This window comes from Pinus tabuliformis, chromosome 1_2, assembly GCF_031772625.1.
Source record: "Pinus tabuliformis cultivar Carrire ecotype Pingquan chromosome 1_2, CPIR1, whole genome shotgun sequence".
Lineage (NCBI taxonomy): Eukaryota > Viridiplantae > Streptophyta > Pinopsida > Pinales > Pinaceae > Pinus > Pinus tabuliformis.
Window position 1 is genome coordinate 1,111,812,408 of NC_142298.1, and position 24,078 is coordinate 1,111,836,485.

A 24,078-nucleotide genomic window follows, 5' to 3' on the forward strand; every position below is an offset into this window, starting at 1 on the left:
TCATTGTCTTCTTCACTTTCTTATTCTTCTTAGTTACCTGGTTACTAGCATCAAGGCTTTTACGAAGCGAAGAAGATGAAGGAGTAGAGGACATGTTAGGTGAAAAAGGTAAAGGGTCAACATGAGATTGGTGATCTTGAGATGATGAACTTAGTTGAGGTGCAATAGTTTTGGTATTTTGGATCACATAAGTTGAAAACAAACACACTAGTAAACCTGTCGTTAATCCGGAAAGTGACAACATAGCCATATAAGGAGGATCGATCTTTACAACATCAGGGAGGGGATTAGGGTTCTTGTTAAAAGTGGATTATTTATCAGTAACTTCTAGCATTATTACCATTATATTCAACTTAGATCAATTTATTATCAATAAATTAATAATTGAAAATCAAAATCCACACCTAAGGTCTATAAAAAGTAAAAAAAACAAATAACATGTGGTAGTAAATATAAGGAATCAAACCATGAAAACAAGCTTTTCATAGTGAAATCACTAGTTGGTGATGAAATCAAACATCATAGAGATCAATGTGAAAATTAGCCAATGATAGTGCGGGTGGAACTAGTTATGCTAATAACCTACTTTATGTACACAATTTGGTGCAAGTAATCTTCATTTATGCCATCTCGAATGAAGAATACCCTCCAAAAAGGTTGAAGTGAGTCTAGTCAATGTTTGTTACAGGTACAATAGAGACTTCCACTCCATCGTCACCTCGGGCAATAGCCATAATATTATGGTCTCTAAGATTACCACATAAAGCAATTTAACCTGGGGGGACATTCACAATTAGGCATACATGCAAGGGCGAAGTAACAAAGATCAACCCCCCTGAAATCTCCTCAACATGATTAATCTGATGTTTACTTCCAAGTGAATTCCAAGTACCTTTCAACACCATTATTAATATGTGTAAATCACTGTACCGTAACCAATGAAGTGGGGTCGATCACTCCACTCGTTCCGATATGATCTCGTGCTCGAATCCTTTGTAAGGGGAGCTTCCGAAAGCCAAATTGCAGTAAATGTCGTTACTCCTATTACAAGATGCTAATGCTTGTTTTCATATTTGGAAAGTTAACTCACTTCCATATTACAAAGCCCTACAACTTGATCTAATGTAGGTGGAAAAGAGCCCTGAAATAACAAAAAATTCTAGATTGATTTTATTAGCATTGATTTTAAGATTTGTTACTTACTGGAAGGAAATGGACGTGAAACTGATGGAATTATGACTTGATGTAAAAACTAATGCAATCGAACATGAAATTGTAACATTTTCTTTTCAATAAATTGTAACTAGGATAAGGGAAGAGTTTCATTAAATTTTCAAATATACAAGAATCAATGAATCATTATTAAGACAAAAATCAAAGAGAATGCAGAATACACAATTCTTGTCTCTTCTTCAAGAAATGCAACCTAACTTCCTCAATATCTAAGCTATAAGAAACAAAATTTTATCTTAACAACTTCTTGCATACCTAAACAAACAATAAATGAATTATTCCTTCAACATACACATGGTATAATTTCAATTTGACGTAATGAGTTGCAAAACACTATAAGAAACTTGTTATGTTGTCTTATAGAAATAAATAATCAATAATCACTTTGGAGAAAAAACAAACTTCCAACCACAGGTGATCTTTTGAGAAACCCTAAATTCTCCTCATACTAATGACACTTTGCAATTCAGAAGCAAAAGTACCTAATCTGATGCTTTAACATAAAAAAGGGCAGACTCAAACTATCCATTAACGACTAGGCCTTTCATGGATTAATTAGCAATTCAATAGATCAAACTTCAAAACCTAAATTGTAAAAGTAAAGAATTATTCAAAAAGCAACCCAGACAGTCAAATGAAAAATAAGGAGGCGATTTCCAGAAGGTAAACACGTGTAATTAAACATGAAAAATAAAAAATCTTTGAACTTGATTAGGAGAAAAATAAACTTCTCAAAAAATTCAGGTATGTGTGTAGGTGATAAAACAATCCAATGTGTATACACACTATTAATTTATAAATTTGAGTTGTTAGTAAATATTCAATTTATTTATGCATTCAAAAAGATAATTTATATGGTATAAAATTAGTATTTCATTTGCAATTAAACCATATTGTTCTATATTGTTCTAATGGACAAAAATAAATTATAAAATATAAAAGCTAAGTTAAAATATTTTTCCTATTCTCTAACATTATAGACATATTTTGATTTTTTTCTAATCTATGTAATACATATTTTAGTTTTGTCAATTAAGTTTAATTCAACTGATTGGGAAATGTTGTTATCCTCTTACATAAGGAACTTTGAGGTATTTTTTAGTATGAATAATGCCTCAAGTACATCAATCTTCACATTCTTCATATAGGAAATAAATATAAGAGTATTTTCGATGTGAACACACACATAAATGTTAATTTTAATAAAAATAAAAATATATTTTACTCTTTATTTTTTTACATGAAAGTTAGGAGGATGATTATTTTAATCATTTTGTGGTTAAGTTGGAACAAGAAATCCTCTAGTAGAGGGATTGGAGAAATAACTTATATAAAAATAATGTCGCCTCACACTAGGCTTCATAACATAGACCCCTTCAATAGGTACATTTAGTATAAGGAGATTTTTTATTTATCACCTATCAATTTTAGCCTTTATAAGAAAAACAATCTAGAAAAGAATTTCCCTTATAACAATTTAAAGGAGGATGTTCACAATCTAAGTAATGAAGGTAATATCCTCTTCTTAGGAGACTTTAATGCTAGAATCATATCTAACCAACCTATTCTTCTAAGTAATTATGGAAGAATTAATCCTCTTTGGCTACTTGGGTTCCCTTATTTAACTTGTGGATTAAAAAAAATGAGAAGACCTAAAAAAAAATTCAAACTCTATAGTTCTAAAGATCCTATAATTTACAATGGCATACTTAAGTAGCCAAAATCCAGGTAAATGCATTGTATTTATGGTTTTGGAAGTAATGTCATGGCTTTCCAGACAAATTGTAAAATATGACATTTTCAAATGACTATGAGCCACATATACATTTAACGTTAACTCTAAAATTGGCCATGAAAAACAAGCATATGCATGAGAATTGTGAGAGTCAAAGGCACCTACCTTTTGAAAAAAGTAAAATGGATCTATTTTTAAAGGACTTAAGTAAGTATTTACACATCTTATCTTATAAAACTAATATTAAAAATATCTATTATAGTTTTTCTACAACCCTCTTTTCTATATAAGAACAATAATGGAAATACGAGTCCTTAATATGATCATAATAATAGAATTGATATAAGTAGGAAGCAAGATAATTTATTGCACCTCTCTAATTCTAACCTTAGAATTAGCGTTGCTACTATCAAACCGTTAAAAATTGATAAGATAAATACACACAAAGTGCTTATTAGAGGAAAAGAGAGACCATATATGTAGAAAGCTAGAGTACTTATTTTGTCCAACCCTACAAAATCTGGTAGGAAAACTATTAGGGAATTAGTAGAGAGGCTCTCTAAAAAGCCTTAAAACTTTATAAGATAAATATATAGAAAGATATTATTAAGGGAATGAAAGGATATTATATATATAGAAAGCAAGAACTACTATTATAATTCTCTAATTTTAACCTTAGTAAATTTTGGAGGAAACATATTATGGATGCTCCTAATGAAATCTTAAATCTTGATAAGGTCAACAAATGTAAATATCTTGTTAGAAGAAATAAACTATACTATATAAGTAGAAATCAAGAGCTTTTACTAAAATATTTACCTTATAAACCTTTAGGTATCCCCTAACTCCATGGACACTATTTTGAATTCCTTTATAAATGATGACATATTTTCCTTGGAAGACATTTATTTTTGAGTTAAGTAGCTATCTAATGGGGAATTTAATAACATTGAAGTCTTGGAAGCTATTAAATTTAAAATAAAGAGACCTATCCTCATCCCACACATACACAAGATCTTTAATTTAGTAGTGAAGCAAGGCTTCATTAATCCTTGGGTGCAAATCCCTATTGTGCCTATCTTGAATAGTTTGGATAAAAGAATCCCCTTTGATTACAACAACATCGTGATTAGACACACTTTAGCCACGTTGTAAAATATTATTTTGGAGAAAGATTATCCTTTGTTTTGAAATCCATGGTAAAAGAGCTCAATTTGAAGCTAGGTTTATGAGGCATTATTCAACCATGGAGCATCTTGTTACTCTTAAGATACTTAGAATGGAATGCTAAAATAATAAAGCATATCTCTCACTATGATTTTTCTACGTTAGAAAAGATTTTGACAAAAAAATATTATCCCTAGAAGAAAGCTATGGAAGAGGCTAGAAGAAATAATAGTTCCTTTTGAGTTGAGGGTTATTATGACAAATATGTATGAGAATGTTATTTAGAATCTTATGACAATTGAGGGTTGGCGGAAGGAAATTAAATGAAATATTATAGTCAAGCAAGGGTGTCCCTTATCACATACCACTTTTGGCATATAAATTTATAAGCTAGAAGAGTTGTTGGGTCAAGCTTGGTGGTATGGTGATAACTTCTTTTCTATATGGTAATGATATTGTTGTTTCCATAAGAAGCCACTATGATTTTGGAAAGCAATTCAAAAGCCTCTATGATTTTTACTCCTTGATGGATATGACTATTAATAGCAAGAAAACTAAAATCATGATATTTGAAAAAAAAATGATGCATTATGGTATGTTAATCTATAACAACAACTCCTAAAAAAATCTCCTCGTACAAATATGAAAGAATCAATATCCATCATTCGATCATTTAAAATTATAACATTCATAAAACAATTTGTGAAAACGTGAGAGTTTACTATAATTAACCATAATCAATAATTTAAAAAAATTAAATATAATGAAAAATATATAACCAAAATCAAACATAATCAACCACATTCATTTCATTTAATAAATATAAAAAATACTAATCAAACAAATAAATAAATAATCTGTTAATGGTCGTTACCGACAGAGCTTTAACTAATATTTCATAAAGCAATCAATTAGTTGCACTAGTCCCTATGTGGACAAACGAATCTGTAAGGCTAATCAGAAGTGCCTTTTGTCAGAGAGGAATCATCAAAGACAACGACCACTGCTTCAACTGTATCTTTAACCATTAAAAAAGAGTTACCGTGAACGGCCGTGCAAGATTCCTTAGCCTTGGGAGTCCGTACCTAAAATAAGTGACTGTCGAAGATAAAAGGTTTTAATGTGAACCGTAGAACTTAGACTCGCCAGTCAGCTGCATGTTACTTGTAAATAAAGATCCTTCCAAAAGCACGTATGTTGTCATAAATGTACCGAAACTGTAGATACCAAGCTACACAACTTTACATGATTTCTTAAAAATGATTGTAAGATGCTAATTATTATGCTATGGAGAGGATCTGTACGACAGAGACCGAAGGGTTACAATAAACACAATTTTACATGATTTTTTAAAAGAATACTGTAAAATGCTATTTATTGTGCTAGGAAAGGATCTGGACGACCGAAGGATCACAATAAATCCGATGTGGAAATTTACAAAGGAACCACAAAAGATGTATGGCAAGTGGATCAAATCGTTGATTTACCACTGAAATTATTACTTGTTTGTATTACAACAGGGCAGTGACTCTTCCGAAGCATCTAAGCTTTATGTTAACGCAAATGTAAGGGAGAAATACCTATCTAGATATGCTTATGCTTAACCCAAATATATGGGAGAAAAGACTCTGTTAATGAAACTGTATGCGAGTAATTCCAGCTGGCAGCATGTTACTTGTAAATACAGATCCTTCCAATAGCACGTACAGATACAGATCATGAAGGCACAACATGACAGGGTATTTTCCGAAGCATCTTTGCTTTATGTTAACGCAAATCTAGAGGAGAAATATCTATGTTAATGCAAATATATGGGAGAAATATCTATGTTAATGCAACTCTATGCGACTAACTCGAGTTGGCAACATGTTACTTGTAAATCGGCCTGGAGTATGCCGTAAAACTGCTTCTGCTTGGCTAAGAGCTCGTCTTCCTACGTAAGGAAACAGGTTAACGGCCCAAGACCCAGAGGCATCTGGCAGGAGTGAGAGCCTGCTCCCGATTACGGACCACCAGCAGGGTTATGCCAGGTGGCGTGGTTTTCCTATTTAACAGTGATGAGTCAAACCCAGCATTCGCGGATAGCAGCCAGAGATGGCTGTCCTCACTGTTGGTTTGACACCTGAGTTGATAGGTTTTACCACCTTCGGAAAAAAACATGTTACTTGTAAATACAGATCCTTCAAATCGGACGTACAGATACGAAACACTATGTTGTCATAAACGTACTGTACTGTAGATGCCAATGTACCAACTGTACATATTTCAAAAAAAGATATTATAAAATGCAGTTTATTATGCTATAGATCCGATCTCGATGACAGACACCGAATGTCGCAGTAAAGCTGATATGACAATTTACGAATGAACAGCAAAAGATGTATGACAAATGGTTCATATCATTCAGAACAAGAATTTAGAACAGGGTATATTCGGAAGCATCTATGTTTATGTTAATGCAAAACTATGGGAGACATATCTATATAAATGACCGTTAAGACCTCAGCCAATTCGACATAAGCGCATTTCTTCTCTTTGATGATCCGATCGTGGATTCTCTTTTGAGGAATCTCTGTAGTACATCGAACACTTGCAAGGTGGTAGATTCTCGGTGTTCATTCAAAAATGAAGGCCCGAACTGTTGCTGTTATACTTTTGCTCTTGCTTTTTGTTGACTCCTTTTCATGGAGCGACGCTCGGTTTATCCACTCATATAACGCTGTGGTATTAAATAACCGCAGTCTCCTGAGTGTGAACCGCAACGTGAATGAGGGCGTTGTTCTTGGCAACGAGGTTGCTGGGAACAAGAAGTTGGCAAGAGCTGGTCATGAAATTGTTAAGAAGGCAAAGCACACTTTCCCTCATAAAGACTACGAGGATAATACGACAACAAATAAGGATGGAGCTGAGATTTCCAGCGGGTCATAGCCCAGGAATAGGGCACGATGAACCCCCTCCAGCGTGACAATTTTGCTTCATGGGGGAGCCATTGCGGTCAGGGTCACTGAGCCTTCTATATTATACTAAGTTTTCTTCTATCTGCGTTTGCTTTTAGATACTAAGTTTTTTTCTATCTACGTTTGCTCTTAGATACGTACGTTTTCTAACTTTTCTTCTATCTACGTTTTCGTTTAGATCAATCATAATTCTCTACTTGTAGAATCTTCTGACAGAAGAATCAAATTCCCCGTGCTGCTTATTTTACTTCTATGTACGTGTAAGAATATTATATGGAATATATAATGTGTTTACGTGTAAGATGATTTTATGCAATGAAATATGTTACGTATAAGATGAACTTGGGGAATGAATTCTCAAATACGATGACCAATGATGATTTCATGGTCTATTTGGTTTAACCTTCTTTCATTTTTTGATTCACATCAATAGAATAGCCGACTGATATTTTTCGTCGGGGGAGAAACATTGGTAATTAAAAACGGCTAGCAGTCCGAGAACAAGAATGTTAAGAATAATTTAAAAGTGCAAGCCAATTGTGATTCAACAACCGATTCCAACTTTCAATCACTGGAAGCTCTCTAGCTCTTTTGGCATGATTGCGAAATACTTCAAGTTTTAACCCATTTATTGGTTGCATTTTCAGCTAAAACCACCGCAGATGTCTATTTTCAGCTAATTCACCTTAAATGTGTCTATATTCCTATTTACTTAATTCTTCATTAACTTTTCGAATTTCAACAACATATGTGCGGGTAATGAGATTAACAGGGTTTGATAAGGTTACTTGTTTGTGTTCACTATCCAGTGACATACATACCCACGGGTCTCACGTTTTGTCAAAATATGGAAGAATACACCAGAGGAGTATCTTGATTTTTAACGGAGTGAAGGGCGTCCCAAAAAATGAACATTAAACACACTTTTCAAATGAACATTAAACACACATTCAACGAATATAAACTACACTTTTCATTTTTTTTATTATTAGAAATGAGTAAAATAAGTGAGAAATAATAATAATAATCAATGATTCGTTCTCCACATTTCACTAGTTTCAATCCCACTTCTTCACCCCTGTGAGCATCACCCGATGCAATGAGTGCTAAGTGAACTATTCAAAAATCATGAGAAATTAGTCAGTTACGACTACCTCTCATGGAAATGGACATACGTTTGAATGACTTACTTAACGCAGTTGAATCCCAAAAATGATATCTAATATAATGCACTGCGTAAATCCCCCATACTTAAATTCAAAAAGAGTCAAGGGATCTCTACTTGAATGGTTCATGAGGCACAATACTTGCTAAGGTTTTGCAAATGGGGTAGCAAGCTAAGTGGGCTTGATTGTGGGGAAAACTCCACAGTTAAGCGCGGTTGAGCCAGAGGAGTTCTGGGATGGGTGACCTCCTGGGAAGTCCTGGTTACCGGGTGCAAGCCCCGGAAGTGATGATTGATGCTATGTGATTCGTTCTCCACATTTCACTAGTTTCAATCCCACTTCTTCAGTTGAATCCCAAAAATGATATCTAATTAAAAATAGGGTTATTATTATTATACGGCTTAAATTTAACCATGCTTTAAATTTAACTTAGTGCTTAATCAGGTTTAATTCAAAAAGTTACTCTTTAGAATATAAGTTTTAGGATCTTTTACATATTTACTTCATTGAAGTATTCTTTTATCAGTTAAGAGCATGTGTTTCCTCCTAAAAAGTTACGAGTTCATAACTAGAGAATAGAATATGTATGTGGGAAGTGAGTCTCCTATCCCATAAACAAGACAGTTTCATATACCAATTTGATATGTAGCTTAACCATAACTTTAAAATTAAATAATAATAATAATTTCAATTGTAAAAATTTACCCCTATAATTTATTTTTTAATAAGCATATTGTTAATTTCACCTACTAAGACGCTGAACTCAACTCTTAAGACTAAGAGCTGAACAAGTATTTCCATTTAAAATTGTGAAAGACTATGAAAAAAAACAGCGCTTATGACAACAATACACCATAGTTACCAAATTCGGTAGAATTGATGAAAAGAATTCGAAAATACGGCAGTTCGGTTCGGTTTGCGAATTAATTCGTTAATTCGAAGTTCGGTACGTCATGCTCGGTTTACAAGAGAGCATAACAATTTTCCGCACAACAGTTTTCCGCACAGCCAATTCAGTTTACAGAGTTTTCCACGTCGCCCCTCTGCTCCTGAAAAACCCTTTTCCACAGCCGATTCAGTTTACAGGAGATAACGGCGAACAACAGTTTTCCAGGTCCCCCATCTGCTCTTCAAAAACCCTTTCACCTCCATAAAACTGCATACAACGAACTGTCAAAATCGCATCCATAAAACTGCATACAACTAACCGTTAAGATCAGATTCAACTTTCCATTAACGAACTTAGATTTGATGGACATCAGAGCAACTTTCCAAGAGCGGTGTGATGGCAGGTTAAGCCTTAATGAATGGTAAATTTCATCTACCATTCATCGATGAGATTTTAGGAAGTATATTTTTTAGCAAGGTTGTTATTGGTTGGTTTTTTAATCTCTAACTTTCTAAGACTTGTGAGATGACACGTTAATATAAGTCTTAATGAATGGTAAAGCTGGTTCGCTTTTTAATTGATGAGATTTTAGGAATTATGTGTTTTTTAGCAAGGTTGTTAATAATAATAATAATAATAATAATATCCATTTTTAAGGTCACAGCCAAGCCAGACACCAAATTGGTGTATGAGACCCCCTTATTTGTGGGACAAAGGACCCACCTCCATGCAGTGATTTGACTGCTAAGTCTATGAAGGCATACATACTCTACCCCCCTCTGGTTTTGAACCTGTGACCTCTTAGGAGGAAACACATGCTCTTAACCATTAGGCCCACTCAAGCTGTATAAGTGGTTAATAGTTGGTTTTTTAATTGATGAGATTTTAGGAAGTATTTTTTTTTTCAAGTAAGGTTGTTAATATGAAGAGTTAAGGAAAATGATAAATAGATTATTTAAGACACTTAATATAACAAAAATGTGTTATATATTCATTAAATTTAAATACAAGAAAATTTGAGTAAATATTAAATTATAATATTTAAAGTTTATTATTGTTGTTAATTGTTACAGTAAAGAATTTGATTTGATTAGATTAATGCTATTAGAAAATAAGAGACATTTGTATATTTTAAAATTTCAAAATATTAGAGAAACAATATATTTAAATATTTATAGATGTCTACTCTCCAATTTTTTCCGTATTAAATTTTAAGCAATCAAATTTTTTTCGTATCGAATCGAATTCGAATGAACTTGGTAACTATGCAATACGGGATATTGAAATTACAGTTATATATTTTTTCCTAAAAAGACAAACACTTCAACAGCTAGTCACCCTTGGATACAGCGTACGTGACCATCACAACTTTATTACATCAGCGAATGCTACAGCCACATCGAATTCTATTTGAAAAACTTAATGTTGCCACAAGAAGGTGAACAGACGCTAATGACCAAACACTAACGTCAAAGTCCATTTTAAAGAGTAAGTTGGCATTCCTTAGATGATTGCTGCTTCATTGCCTTCGTTTTCTTGCGTTGCTTGAATTCCCTGTACGTCATCGCATCGAACAGCGGGGGGTGATTTTCATCGATCAACTGATTAAGTGGGCCCACCACCAAATCAAGAGGAGGAATACAAAACACCGGCCACGACATCCTCACTTTATCTTTGCTCACCAACGTCCTGTGCAATACGCTCTTGTACCTCCCGTTGCTCAACGTCTGCCCAAAATAATAATACACACCACTTTCAATTTTTAAAAAACTAACTCTTTATCTGTTATTAGAAATTAGTTTAAGCAAACTTAGTTACCTGTAGTTGGTCACCGATGTGTATGATAAGCGTGTCAGGAACGTGCTTGGCAGTCACCCACTCGTTGTTCCTCAAGATCTGGAGCCCCGGCACATCGTTGGGCTTCAGCACAGTTAAAGCAGACATGTCGGTATGAGGCAGCACTCCCAGCGCCATATCTGGTTGAGGGCACGCTGGGTAATAGTTGATCTTCAACTCCATTTCCAAATTCTCACCTCCCAGACCGTTTCTCACCGTGGATTCTTCCAACCCAAGATTTATTGAGAAGGCTGACAGCAGCTTATCTACCACTCCCAACACTTGCCTTCCATATTCCTCAGTCACCTCTCTGCACATCAAAATGCAATATATATATATATATATATATATATATATATATATATATATATATATAGAGAGAGAGTCTAGAGAGACAGAGATCATAAACAGAAATGTAGAATAAAATAGTACGTAGGGCGTTATACCTATAAAAGGGTGGGTGCTTGGGCCAGTTGTTGAAATCTATGAGAGATGGAGGCCACACCATATGAAAATAGAAATCAGACCAACCCTGCCTCCCATCGCTCGTGCATTTCAGCTGCGTGCCATACCCCTCAAATCGGTCATCCGTAACGCCGTCAAGATTGGCGTACGGCTCCTTTTCCTCCACCGGGAGATCGAAGAACTCTCTGCCAGCAGCCTGCAAGCGTTGGACCAATTCGTCGGGTATTCCATGGTTTACAACTTGGAAAATCCCCCACTCCTGGCTCGCTCTTCCAATTTCTGCCACCGTTTTCTCACGAAGTTCATCGACTTGTAACGATGACAAGTCTATGAGCGGTATCTCGAATTCGTCAAAAGTTTCGCGAGCAGGTCTCTCGTAAACGGGCCGAACGAACTCGGAAGGAATCGATTGGAAACCACTTTGAGCGACGGCCTGTACTCTGGCGGGAGCCATTAATTGAGAATACGATCAGACAAACAGCACAGTACTCTACACGGTGGTGTGCAAAAGTTAGTCTGGCCGTGTATAAATAGATGGAGCATGTGACAGTAGTTGGGTTAAAGCGTGTAATGTACAGAGAACCACGTCGTCGTTGAGATGGGCGTGAGTAGGGCCGGTGGGTGTGTGCGGTGAATTACGAAACCACGGAACGGCTGAATTGAAGTCAAATTGGTAGTGGCTCACACTTCAATGCACCTGAAGCTCTACATAAATGCGAAACCAAGTAGGCAGCACCGTGTGAGAGGATGTAGGCAGCAAAATGAGTTACTTTTTAACGCATTTTCAGCGAAAACCACCGCAGATGTGTATCTTTAGACTTACTAGTTCACTATCCAGTGACATACATACCCACGGGTCTCACGTTTTGTCAAAATATGGAAGAATACACAAGAGGAGTGTCTTTGATTTTTAAAGGAGTGAAGGGCGTCCCAAAAAATGAACATTAGACACACTTTTCAAATGAACATTAAACACACATTCAACGAATATAAACTACACTTTTCATTTTTTTATTATTATTAGAAATGAGTAAAATAAGTGAGAAATAATAATAATAATCATATATACATAACAAAATGTATATATATATATATATGTTATGTACTATAAAATTTAGTTGGCAGACAAAATTAAAAATAGAGTTATTATTATTATACGGCTTAAATTTAACCATGCCTTAAATTTAACTTAGTGCTTAATCACGTTTAATTCAAAAGCATCAGATCACTCTTCACTGTAAGTGCTTCATCATGTTTAATTCAAAAGTTTTTATATGAGTAATCAAATTTATAGTGGCTCTCGAATGATAATGCATACTAAATACTAAAGAAACAATGATATAAGAAATTACCTTTTTATAGTGGCTCTCGAATGATATTGCATACTAAATACTAAAGAAACAATGATATAAGAAATTACCTTTTTCTACAATTCAGTTTTACATATCTTTTTTAATGCAATCTCCGGATTTGACGAGTGAACCATGTCTGGATCATAATGAACTTGTTGAATAAAAATCCTCATTTGCCATTTTTATGATTGATTAGTTGAGCTGAGAGGTTCATTCTACAATCAAGTCGGAAAGAAGTTTAAATTTATCCATTAGTCCATCTATCTTTAAAATTAAAATCAAAATTAATAATTATGTTCTAAATAGAAAAATAATGCCGCTATAATAAAAGAAATGAAGTGTTTGGATCTGGAGGTGAATGTAGAATATTTTAATGTAAATCAATAATTATATATCATTTAAAAGGAATTATATATATATTTTGAAAAAAATAAGATTTATGGTTAAAACATTTATTTGGTTTTATATATTCTCTATTTAGCATTCAAAAATACAATTTAAACAATGAAAAATAACACATTGTATTTTACACTCTAAAGAAGTTTGCACATGAAGAACTGGGCTCATGTTAGAACGGTACTTAAGATGGATCTATATTGGTATACATAAAACCCAATTCTCAAAGATCTATATTGGTATACATAAAACCCAATTCTCAAATTACTCAAATGAGTTTGATTCCCCTCAGTCTTCAACAAGACTTTTGTATCTATCTCTCACACATAGACATTTGCATCTGTAAACTAGTCTCCTCTTTGTTCTACAAGTTTATCTCACATAGAAACCAAAATTTAATTATATGATTTAATAATTTTAATTGAAGTACATTTTGTAACACCCCTATGGCCTTGCTTCTTAAAAGATCACTATTTCTGGACATTGAACTGTTATTGGTGGTAATGGCGAGGGAAGCCATGATGAGAATTATGTCATGATGTAATTATATTATTGAATTAATAAATAAATTTCTTGGAAATATCTAGGAAAGAGCGCTAGAGTGTAGAAGACTTTTTTCCAGCTTCGAAAAAGTTGTGGTGGTCAAGTCCATATAATGGACCTTCCCTAAAAGTCTCCTAACAATCCTTGGGGAAAAAATAAAAGAAATTAAATTAATATAATGGGAGAGAAATATTATGTTAATCACTTAGTTGGAGAGAAATACTAAGTGGGGTGGAATAAAGCACCGTGGAAGAGAAAAATGTGCTTTAAAGAAAAATAAAAATATATATTTTCTATAAAAAAAACTAAAAACAAAAGACCTAGACAAGAATGTTGGCAGAAATTAAAGCAGGTGCTACTAAACCTGCTCGAAAGAATTCTATTAAAAAAAACCCACTAGGAAACAATTAGGGATTTTGAGGACAACAAGAATATCTTAGCTCGGGGGAACTGTGGAGAAAAGTCATGGTTGAAAGGATCATGCTCAGTTCCTAAATATTCCCCAAATAGTTGGTTTATGGTTAGATAAAAATCTATTTCTCTATATTATTTATTGATATGAATTTGTAGAATAGAAATGAGAAATGATGGTTATGAATTGATTGAATAGGAAGACAGTCGCGATGTGCATGTAGGATTTATTGTGGATGTCTATGCAAAGATTTTAGAATTTTAAATTGTTCGGTATATGCGTAAGGATACTCTACACATATAACAAGTCTTCCAAATAGAATTCATTGTTGTTATACAGGAAAAAGGGTTTAAAATACAAATTCTATTGGTATAATGAAGAAAATAAATCACTAATCGAGGACCATATGCAATTGGCAGTTAATGACATGAATTGTGAAAATAGTGATCGCAAAACCTACCGATATCTGAATATAGAAATGGAATTCGTAATCAATTACCTATGTGGCTATTTATCCCATTTGGATGTGGGTTGGAAAAATAGCCTAAGGAATGCTTCTAGAGCTAAACCAACTGAAATACTATAGGATATTTGTTATCTACTTGACACATAAGAAATTAAGAGATGCATGCCTTAAAATGGAGATGAAATCTAGAAGTATTTAGATAAAACCGTGCATTTAGTACTATAAATGCAATAATAAAAATTGAGGGAAATTGTATTCGACTAAAAATTGAGGGAAATTGTATTCGACATGATTAACTAGACCATATTTCTTAGCATTGTCCGTAGGTGTAAAAAAAAATCAATGAATTACATTTGCGGAAGGGATTGTTTATCTAAATAAGAGAATATAGAATATTTTATGGAAGTACAATAAGATACTTATCTCAGGACTAGGTGAAATGGTTGTTCGTGGACCTTGTTATGCTTAAAATTTCCAACTAAAATTTGAGAAAGTCTAATAATGTCGAGAGGGATCAGAAGGAAAAATATAATGCAAAGAAAGTGATAAGGCATAAGACGGATTGTGCTTAGTAGTAGAAGCAAACTACTAACACCTCGACTTCTCAAGATCCAGTATAGCCCCTTGTGGATTTGCATCATCCCTTTGTTAAGGAAAATCCCCCAACCATAATAAAGGATTATCAGTGTTAATTGTGTCTACTATTAGTGGGAATAAATTTCCCCATTTGTTTGACTATTCAAATAGTAATAAAGTGATCTCATGCTCTACTTAGTTGATAACAATGGAGATTTCTAAATAAATGAGGATTTGGCCTTATATCTAGTTATAATCAATAACTTTATAGGTTAGGTAGATGTACATAGGAGAAAGGGGAAAAAAGAAAAGCCCTTGAACAATTTTGGCATGTGACACCAGAAATGTTGTAGGATATTTTTAAAGTGTATGAACTTCTTCATGTAACATTTTTTTTTATATATAATCACATTCATAAAAAAGGGGTTTCTTAGATTGTGATATCACCACTTTCATAGAGTCTTGAACAAGATGCCATATTTATTTGTCTAGATAAAGTTTTAGCTATATATGCATAGCACAACATTCTGGAATGAACCCTTTCCTTTGCCATTTCCACTATTAAATAGAATGGATCCCACTATTAAATAGATTGGATTGATGCATCTTAGGAAATGCATAGTAAAATAGAGTGTGATATCACCACCTTTGCGAAGGGACTAAGAGAGGGGATGGAAGATAAGGTGAGAGTTTTTACAGTTTAACTTTGATATTGAGATTTTTGTAGTACATTCTACTACAATAAGTTTTATTAAACTAATTTAAATATACAAAACTTTCTCATAGGTAAAGTAAGTAATGGAAAGGCAAGGAGACCAGCTTTTATTATAACAATAAGAATATCAGGGGTTTCAGATTTGAAATAACATGTTTTGGAGTGAGCCATTTATTAAACATTAGAATCATATGTAGTATTAAGGAAAAATTCAATGACTTAATTAGCTTTCTATTTTGGTAATTTCAATCATTTTATTATAAAATTTCATTAATTTTAAATTTTAATCAGTCATTATTTTATTTATTTTTAAATATATTTATATCATTATATTTCCTTTCTATAATGAAATGTGACATGTTATTGCTAGATAAGTATAGTTAATTGTAATTATTAATAAATAGTTAAATCTATTAAAATTAGTTATAGTAAACAAAATATTTGAATGCTCAACCATAATCAATCAAATTTATTTTTACTTTATAAAATTGAATAGTAATAATCTTTAGTAAAATATAATAAACCATATTGAATGCCACAATAAAGAAAGTAAACTAAAGTTAACAATTTCCAACCGTACTTAACTATAATTCATCATAAAAAATTAAACTCAACCATAGCTGATTAATATTAACCATAAATAATCTCAAAAATAAAAATACCTTAGTGCCACCTAATTAAATCATATTAAGGAATAATCAACTTGTAAGGTTAATCGTAGTCACATATAAATACGCATAATAAAGGAAATCCCAATAAAATTAATTAAAACAAAAAAAATTAAATAAAAATAAACCATACTCAATGTAGATCATTCTGTAGAAACTGGGTTAAAATTAATCTCAATTGTTATCAACGAAAGCCACTCAAACTCACCTACACTCAACAATACTCAATCACAAACAATATGAAATTTTAATTAGTTTTCAAATAAAAATTTATCTTTATTAAAAGATGTTTCATCTACTATACATTTTTATAATTCAACACAAAATGAGTTTTTATTCTCAATGTATAGATCTATTGTTGATGGTGCTAGACTTGCAAACATTTAGGGGATCTCCTCGATATGAAATCCCAACTAGAACTCAAATCGTTTGGAGTAGGAGTCCAAGAAGTGGGTGGTAATGTGATGCCTTGACCGTGGTAGCATGCAAAGATAAGTACGATAACTTTATGTGAGAGAAAGTGTGTGACCCTGTCGAGATTCAAGTGCAATGCATGAAGGTTCTAACACACTAAGGGGAAAAGAAATTTTTCCCCTTAGAAACCTGTAATAGTACGCACCTTAAAAGGAACACATGATCGGAATGACATTAAAAGGTAAAATGCAGAATACTCCAAAAATTAAAGTGATGGGTTAATTCAACAACACACATTCAATAGGATTTGTACAATTGCATACAAAGTAATTCATAAGAAAACATGTAATTTAAACAACATACATTGGTAAAGCAACCAGAATAGTCCAACTACAATAACAACATATGCATGAAAGCATGTTGGCTCTGATATTATTATTATAAGTGAAAGTTCCATCCATTCATACACCACTAATGACCATTAGCCCCAATAGTGGAAAACTACAGTCAAGAACACCTGCTCCTCCAAAGAAGTATACTCACTCTACTCTATGGATCAGTTAAGGCTCTTCACAACACTTTCAAGCCTTTTCTAAGCCTAAGCCTAGCCGAAAGGTTGGCTCCCAAAAGCACGTTCTATGAGTTATTAGGTTTGATTTATAACAAAGGGTGGGGTGACCCTTGACATTCCCCTTTGTGACTCTTTGACTTCCTGATGACTCTTCAACTTCTTTACAATTAACTCATTACATAACATGATGAATTTTCACATTCCACTAATAACACTTGGAATCTCACAACATATTTACAAATAATACTGCATTTTTCGCATGTACTCATGTAAGAAAAAGTAGTCTAGAGATAACCTAACAAGACAAAACACTATGACTCTGAAGTTTGGGGAAAGACTAACTCAACAACCTCCACTTGGTGTTTCTAGGCCACATATTGATGCCAAGCTTGTTATTGCATGATGGTGTCCCCAAACTATTTAATGATGTCTTTTTGGAAGCCCACACTTTCCTCCTTGGAATCCAAATATATGGTCTTGGAACTTATGTCCAACCCATTCTAAAGCATGAGCACCATGATGTTGACCTTGATGAGACCACCAATGCACTTCTGCATGTTGTGTGCATTTACCTCCATGCCTTCGCTAGTGGCCTCTCATCTTAGCTACTCAAGGTACTAATCAATCTCCTCTTGGACTTGGTCATTGGATTTAGAATCGGTGAGGGAATCGATTGATGAGATCTTGTGCTTTCTTGTGATGACATCCAAACTGTTGTACAACTTCCCATATGAGGCTTGTATCTTACTAATGAATGGGGTGAGTTGCTCGTAGTTCTAGATCAACATTCAGACCTTCAGTTTCTCTAGTTCTTCCTGTGGCTTCATCATCTTCGCTAAGTTAAGCAAGGCCCCTTTGTACCACATCGTCCACTCTTATGCATGGGAAATGGTAGCATGTCTATTCTTGAGAGTTTTAATAGACTCTTTTCTCCATTGTTGTACCATGCACCCAGACAACTTCTATACACTCAGTGACAAATCTGTCATAGAGCTTCCACATGGTATCATCAAATATTGATACTTTGGCATGTATCAATTTCCTCATCTCCCCCATTGAGACAATTACATTTTGCATTAACGCTCGGAGTTTCTCTGCCTCTTTCTTGGAAACATGCAATTTCTTTGCCAGTTATTCATTCCCAGCCATTAGGTACTTAAAATTTGAGCTTTCCTCTTATACATAGGCCATGTTGGATTTGACAAGGAAAGTTGGATGCTTCCTGGTTTTTGGCACTACCACACTTTCCTTGATGAATGCAGGTGATGCATGATCATCAAGAAAGTGCTTCCTCTATGCCTGTACAATCCTTTTCTGCAACTCATCAAATGATAAATTGTACACATCCATGACCGGATCATCATCAAGGAGAACAATATTTCCTTGCTTGCTCATGAGAGGTTCTGACACTAGAGGTGGTGGAGACAGAGTGTAACACCCCTCCCTTGTGGATCAAACTAATACAATCCTAAGCTAAGGAAAGCTAGTTATGATGTGTATTATGGAAAGTAAATACATTATTAAATAATTAATAAATTGATCATTTGGAAAAGCTAGACACCAAGAGATTTTTGCCAAATCCAATTGAGGAATGGGATAGGATAATTCTTTCATGATAAAGCTTCTAAATGTGATTCTAGATAAGCTCAATGGATTAGAGATAAATATCCATCAAGAAAAAACATAAAAGTTGTGTGGGAGATAAAGGCAAGCTTTTATGAGGAAAAGCCTCGTGAGAGAGAAAGGCGAGATTTTCTGAGAAAGGCCTAAGCAAATGGATAAAAAATCAATAATAGTGGGACGCCGCTAATGGAAACCATATCATGAAAGAGGGTATTAAATACCCATTACAGAGCTCAATTGCAGGCAGTTGATCCATGGCAAGAACCTCGGATCGAGGGGAATCATAGGTGATTCATGGTTGGGTGGTGGCACTCTACTCTCCAAGTGATGTTTTCTCTCTTTTCTGATATAGTTGGATTCATATGCGTGGGATGTTATTTATGTTGGTTTCTTATCCTCCATGTTGAAATTTAATTGCATATGAGATAAATTTTCCTAGCCATGAAAATGGTTAAATTAATTGCATGCGACTAACATACATGAGTAGATGACGTTTATGAGATGATTTTAGATGCATTCATGTGACAAAGTAGTTGAAGTGGTGTTGTTCTTCTATTCTATGTGGATTCACTTGCATGGGAAATATTGTACGTCTACTCCTTACTCTTTATGTGATAGAGTCATACAACTCAGATGCATAGATGGTAGTGTTATCTGTATTAAAGTAAATGATTTCAATTTTATGCATGTGTCTCCTATTGCATCAAAGAATAGAGTTAGTGGGGAGAGGCATAGTAGGTAGCTGTTATTTCTTGGGCCATGGAGCTATCTTACTCATGATAGAATATGCATGGGCCATTATGCATAAGCAGAAATACTTATATTCATCTTGTTGTGAGCTGAGCATATATGGATGTGTGAGACATCTATTGAATCTGAACTTGATCATCATTATGTTTAGTAAAGGAACATAGTGTGCTTCTAATGGGTAACTGGATAGATATTTATGCATGAGACCTTGGGCATGTGGAACAATATAGTATGATGTATTCTATGGATCTAGTTATCTATGATATACGTTGAAGCTAGTTTAGATATTCCTCCCTATTGCATAAGAGTTGAGACAGTAATATCTTTGACCATGTCGGTAGCACTGTAATTATGATTCGTGACCATGTTAGTGGAGGTAGTTGCAAGATAATGTTCTATTAATGATTGTGTGCAGTCATCGAAGAAGTTATGGTTTGCACACTATGATTCATTCTCTTATCCAATTTCTAGTTTATGCCTAAAGGTGGTTCAAGAGAACATGTAATATCATTGCTTTGATATTGTTTAGTAGTTAGGATCATGGATATAGTTGCAAGGAATATCCTTGTGCATGTGATGATGAGGTCACTATACTCGTAATGATGGTTGAATCTTAACTATAACCGAGGCAAAATTTTAAATTAACGGAGCCTAGTAGCTAATTCTCAGGGTAGGCTCAGGAGGTACGTTACATAGAGAGGTGACCTCTGGTGCTCTTGGAATAAGGTTAGTGTCTTCATTCTGTGTCCCCTACTCCAACTCCATGTAAGTCACTTTGATCAGCTGCTCATTTTCTAAGCAAGCTCTCAATCCTACATTTGTTCACTCTCCTCCTCTGGTGCTGGCTGTTCCAACTCTTCAACCCATATGGGAATTATTTCATCCATCATCATGCCTTACCTTCTCTCTTTTTCCTTTTCCTACTTCTCTTCCTATTCTTTCCTCATCAGCTCCCGTTATTGCTTCAGTTCTTTTTCTGTTTGTTGCAATCTCAACTCTACTACCTGCAAGCCCTGGTTTTCTCTCCTCCTCTACTCTGTTGTCTGTATCCTCTCCTTCCTTTCTCTTCTGATGGTAAAGTTGGCTACATGAAGATTGAATTTTCTTTCACTCTGCAACTTTTTTCTCCTTGTATTATGTTAGCAACTTCCTCTTTCCTTGATCTTGTACCGGATTGTTGCCTTTCGATAGACTTGCTACCATGTTAGTGTTGACTCCTTTTCTATGAATAATTAAGTGTTTTCATAGACTGGAAATTTAATGGACGCTTTCTAAAATTATTCCCCGTTACTTCTTTCAGTGGTCTCTCTTGAAGTAACTCCCTTTGGTTCCATGGTACAATGGCTATTGAAGAGAAGTTCTTCATGAGTGTGGTACCTATGGGACAAAAAGGACAATCATGGCAAGAAAACATTAGCTCCTGCAAATCTAACTTCATAGCATGATCAAGAAACTATCACGACATATGATGAGAGGGATTTTTTAATTTTGACTGACAAGGGTGACTGACTGACAATGGGAACTGTGTACTGCATAGTCCCAATAGTCAGTGTGGATTTTTAATGACTGGAAATGTGCAATTGGTAATTTAGTCTCAGCCACGACCTGTGAGAGACTACAAATTGCAAATTCTAAGTGGTCAGCATGGGAGACTAGATATTGGAGTTGCATAGTGCACAGTTGGAGACAAGCCAAGAGAGGATTTGCACAATTCTAGAATCCAAGGCAGAGGCCTTGAGCTCCCAGATTGCGCAATGCGTTGATTGAAGTGTGAGATCTGGTCAAGGGGAAACCAGATCTGCCCATGGTGAGTGTCAAAATCAAGTAGATCTAAAGGATGATGTGTTTTTGGGTGAAGATCTAACTAAGTGTTGATGCATGCATGTGATACTAGTGTAATAATTGATTAAACTGAAACAAACTGAAGCATGTGAAGAGAGTTGCCATGACAACGACCATTAGTGCAAAAACAGGAAAACTCATGTGACACTTGGGAAAGGCAATCTATAACTCAAAAAAAATGACTTCTATAATCTAAAACAATTTAAAACACCAAATTTGATGCAAAGAAACAAGTGAAACACCACTCACACAAGATAAACAACAAAAAGCAACATAAAAGTGCCAAAAGATGATAAATGCAAAACTCACCTGGAAAAGAGACGACAATGCTCTGAAGGCTCCTTGATCTCCTCAGGAATGCTATAGCTTGATGATTGAATTTACAAATGAGATATAGAGGCATCTATTATATATAATTGAGAAAACTATAATTTATGATGTGCATGCCTAAGATCGAGGACAACTAAGACATTTGGCATAATCTTCTAAGGATAGAAATGTGCCACCTTCAGGAAACTAATAATAGATACCTACTTCCTAGGGATACTTCTTGCACTTTATTTTTCATTATTTTTCAGAGGGAAGCCTTTCATTCATTTCATAGAAGATTTCACAGCTTTAGGAAGGATTGGACAACTCTATGGCTCATGCACTACGCAGTTTATGAGCATAGAAAGGCTTCTGCACAATTTCTACGCTAAGTGGCTCTAGGCTGCCCTTAATGCTCTGCAAAGTTTCCATTCTCAAGGATGGTTGTCATCTGATGCTACACAATTCTTTGGCTGAAGGCTCACTGTCAGCTTGGACTATGAAATTATTGAGAGCAAGGTTAGTTTCCCTCGAGGATTGTGTAGTTCTCTGAGGAAAGCCCAGAACTAGATGAAAACCAAGTCATGAGATTAGCTTGTGGGTTAGACGGTAAACCAAGTAAGAAAAAAGCAAGCCAAGATGCAAAGGATGAGGCTTAAAAAGCCAAAGTAACTAGATCAATGGAAGATGAGCCACTATGATTTAGAAGGGAGGCTCCAAAATGAAGCATAGGAAAACTTTTGGAGGCTGGTGGTGGTCGCTATAATATTGGCAACAGACTAGTAGAAATCCATCTCTCATTGTGCACCTTGTATCAGGCAAAGCGAGTGTAACTCTTCCAGAAGTATTGTTCAACTCTTCAATTATTATGGCTTCTTCACTGGCTTGAGTTAAAGATTTAGACCCTATCATCCTCTTTATCGACTACACACATTCCAAGATAAGTCAAAATGACTTGTTTTGATTGGAGATGATTAGCATATTGATGCACAAGTAATATATACCTTCAAAGTTTTAATGTCATCTCTGGTGTTGCTCTGCTACTAGTAGGCCTAGATAGTAGCCCAGTGGAGTCACTTCAGGAACACAAGCACTTTTTTGCTACCAGTGAGCCTAGACAGTACCCCGATGGTGTTACTTGCTTCAAATCTCAACACTAGAATCTTTTCTCTTCTTTTTCCTTCATTTTATATTTTTCAGTTTTTCATTTTTCAAATAATTGTGCATAGGCGCTTATTTATTTCATGAGGCGGAAGAGGGATCCCGACTTATTGAGAGCATACGAGTTTGTCCCTTTAGAGAATGATATTTATATATATGTTTGGCATACTAATTAAGTTTTAACCCCTCTTCTTACTCCATTTTACTGTGTTGTCAAGGGTTAACCGAATATAGAAAACCGATTAGAGTAGGCGATATTAATTAAGAGTGCAAGAATTGTGATTTCACCATGAATCTCTATGAAAAGGGACATATTTTCCATCCAGGTATCATTGACTAGAAGAAATGCAAGATTCAAATAAAGAGAGAAAATAGATAGAGAACCAAGTTTTGATATTTTTACAAGCTCCTCTTGGATTTCCCCTACTTATCTAAGAATCCAAACACGATTTCGTGCGGAAACTAACCTACAAGTGAAAAAGAAAACAAGCAAATGAAAGAAGCAAGAAAAAGAAAAAAAGGTAAGCAAGTCCAAAGTAAAAAGGAAAACAAAACACTACTCCTACTTCTAACCTAACCAAATCATAGGCCAACCCACATGAAGTGATATTTCCAATGTAGCCATCGGCGCACTGGTTGGCCCATGTAGGTGAAAACATGATTAACAAGAAATATATGCAAGAAAAACAATAGAAAAGAAAGATAAAACAATACAAACCAATACTTTTGAAGATTGAATGAATTCATAGAAAAATATGAACGAAAAGAGCAAGGGAGACATTTTGCATTTATGTCATGGTGCCTTGCCACATTGTGAGCCTATTGTGGTATA

The 24,078-nt window shown here is 34.5% G+C and overlaps 1 protein-coding gene across 1 annotated transcript; it reads right to left on the bottom strand.

The window, feature by feature from the left end:
- Positions 1 to 10,613: 10,613 nt before the first annotated feature.
- LOC149210041 (flavonol synthase/flavanone 3-hydroxylase-like) lies at positions 10,614 to 11,934 on the bottom strand. Its single transcript, XM_089394346.1, has 3 exons — positions 11,430 to 11,934; positions 10,966 to 11,293; positions 10,614 to 10,874 (listed from the first exon to the last, which is right to left on the bottom strand). Exons 1-3 carry the CDS (start codon positions 11,900 to 11,902, stop codon positions 10,629 to 10,631), a joined length of 1,047 nt encoding a protein of 348 aa, XP_089250472.1. The 5' UTR covers positions 11,903 to 11,934; the 3' UTR covers positions 10,614 to 10,628.
- Positions 11,935 to 24,078: the final 12,144 nt, after the last annotated feature.

Excerpts from the sequence above, each read along its gene's own strand:
- LOC149210041 (XM_089394346.1), bottom strand. The coding sequence starts at position 11,902 with ATGGCTCCCGCCAGAGTACAGGCCGTCGCTCAAAGTGGTTTCCAATCG. Across the intron at positions 11,294-11,429 it reads AAGCACCCACCCTTTTATAG|AGAGGTGACTGAGGAATATG; the intron begins GTATAACGCCCT and ends TTTGATGTGCAG. Across the intron at positions 10,875-10,965 it reads ACATCGGTGACCAACTACAG|ACGTTGAGCAACGGGAGGTA; the intron begins GTAACTAAGTTT and ends TATTTTGGGCAG.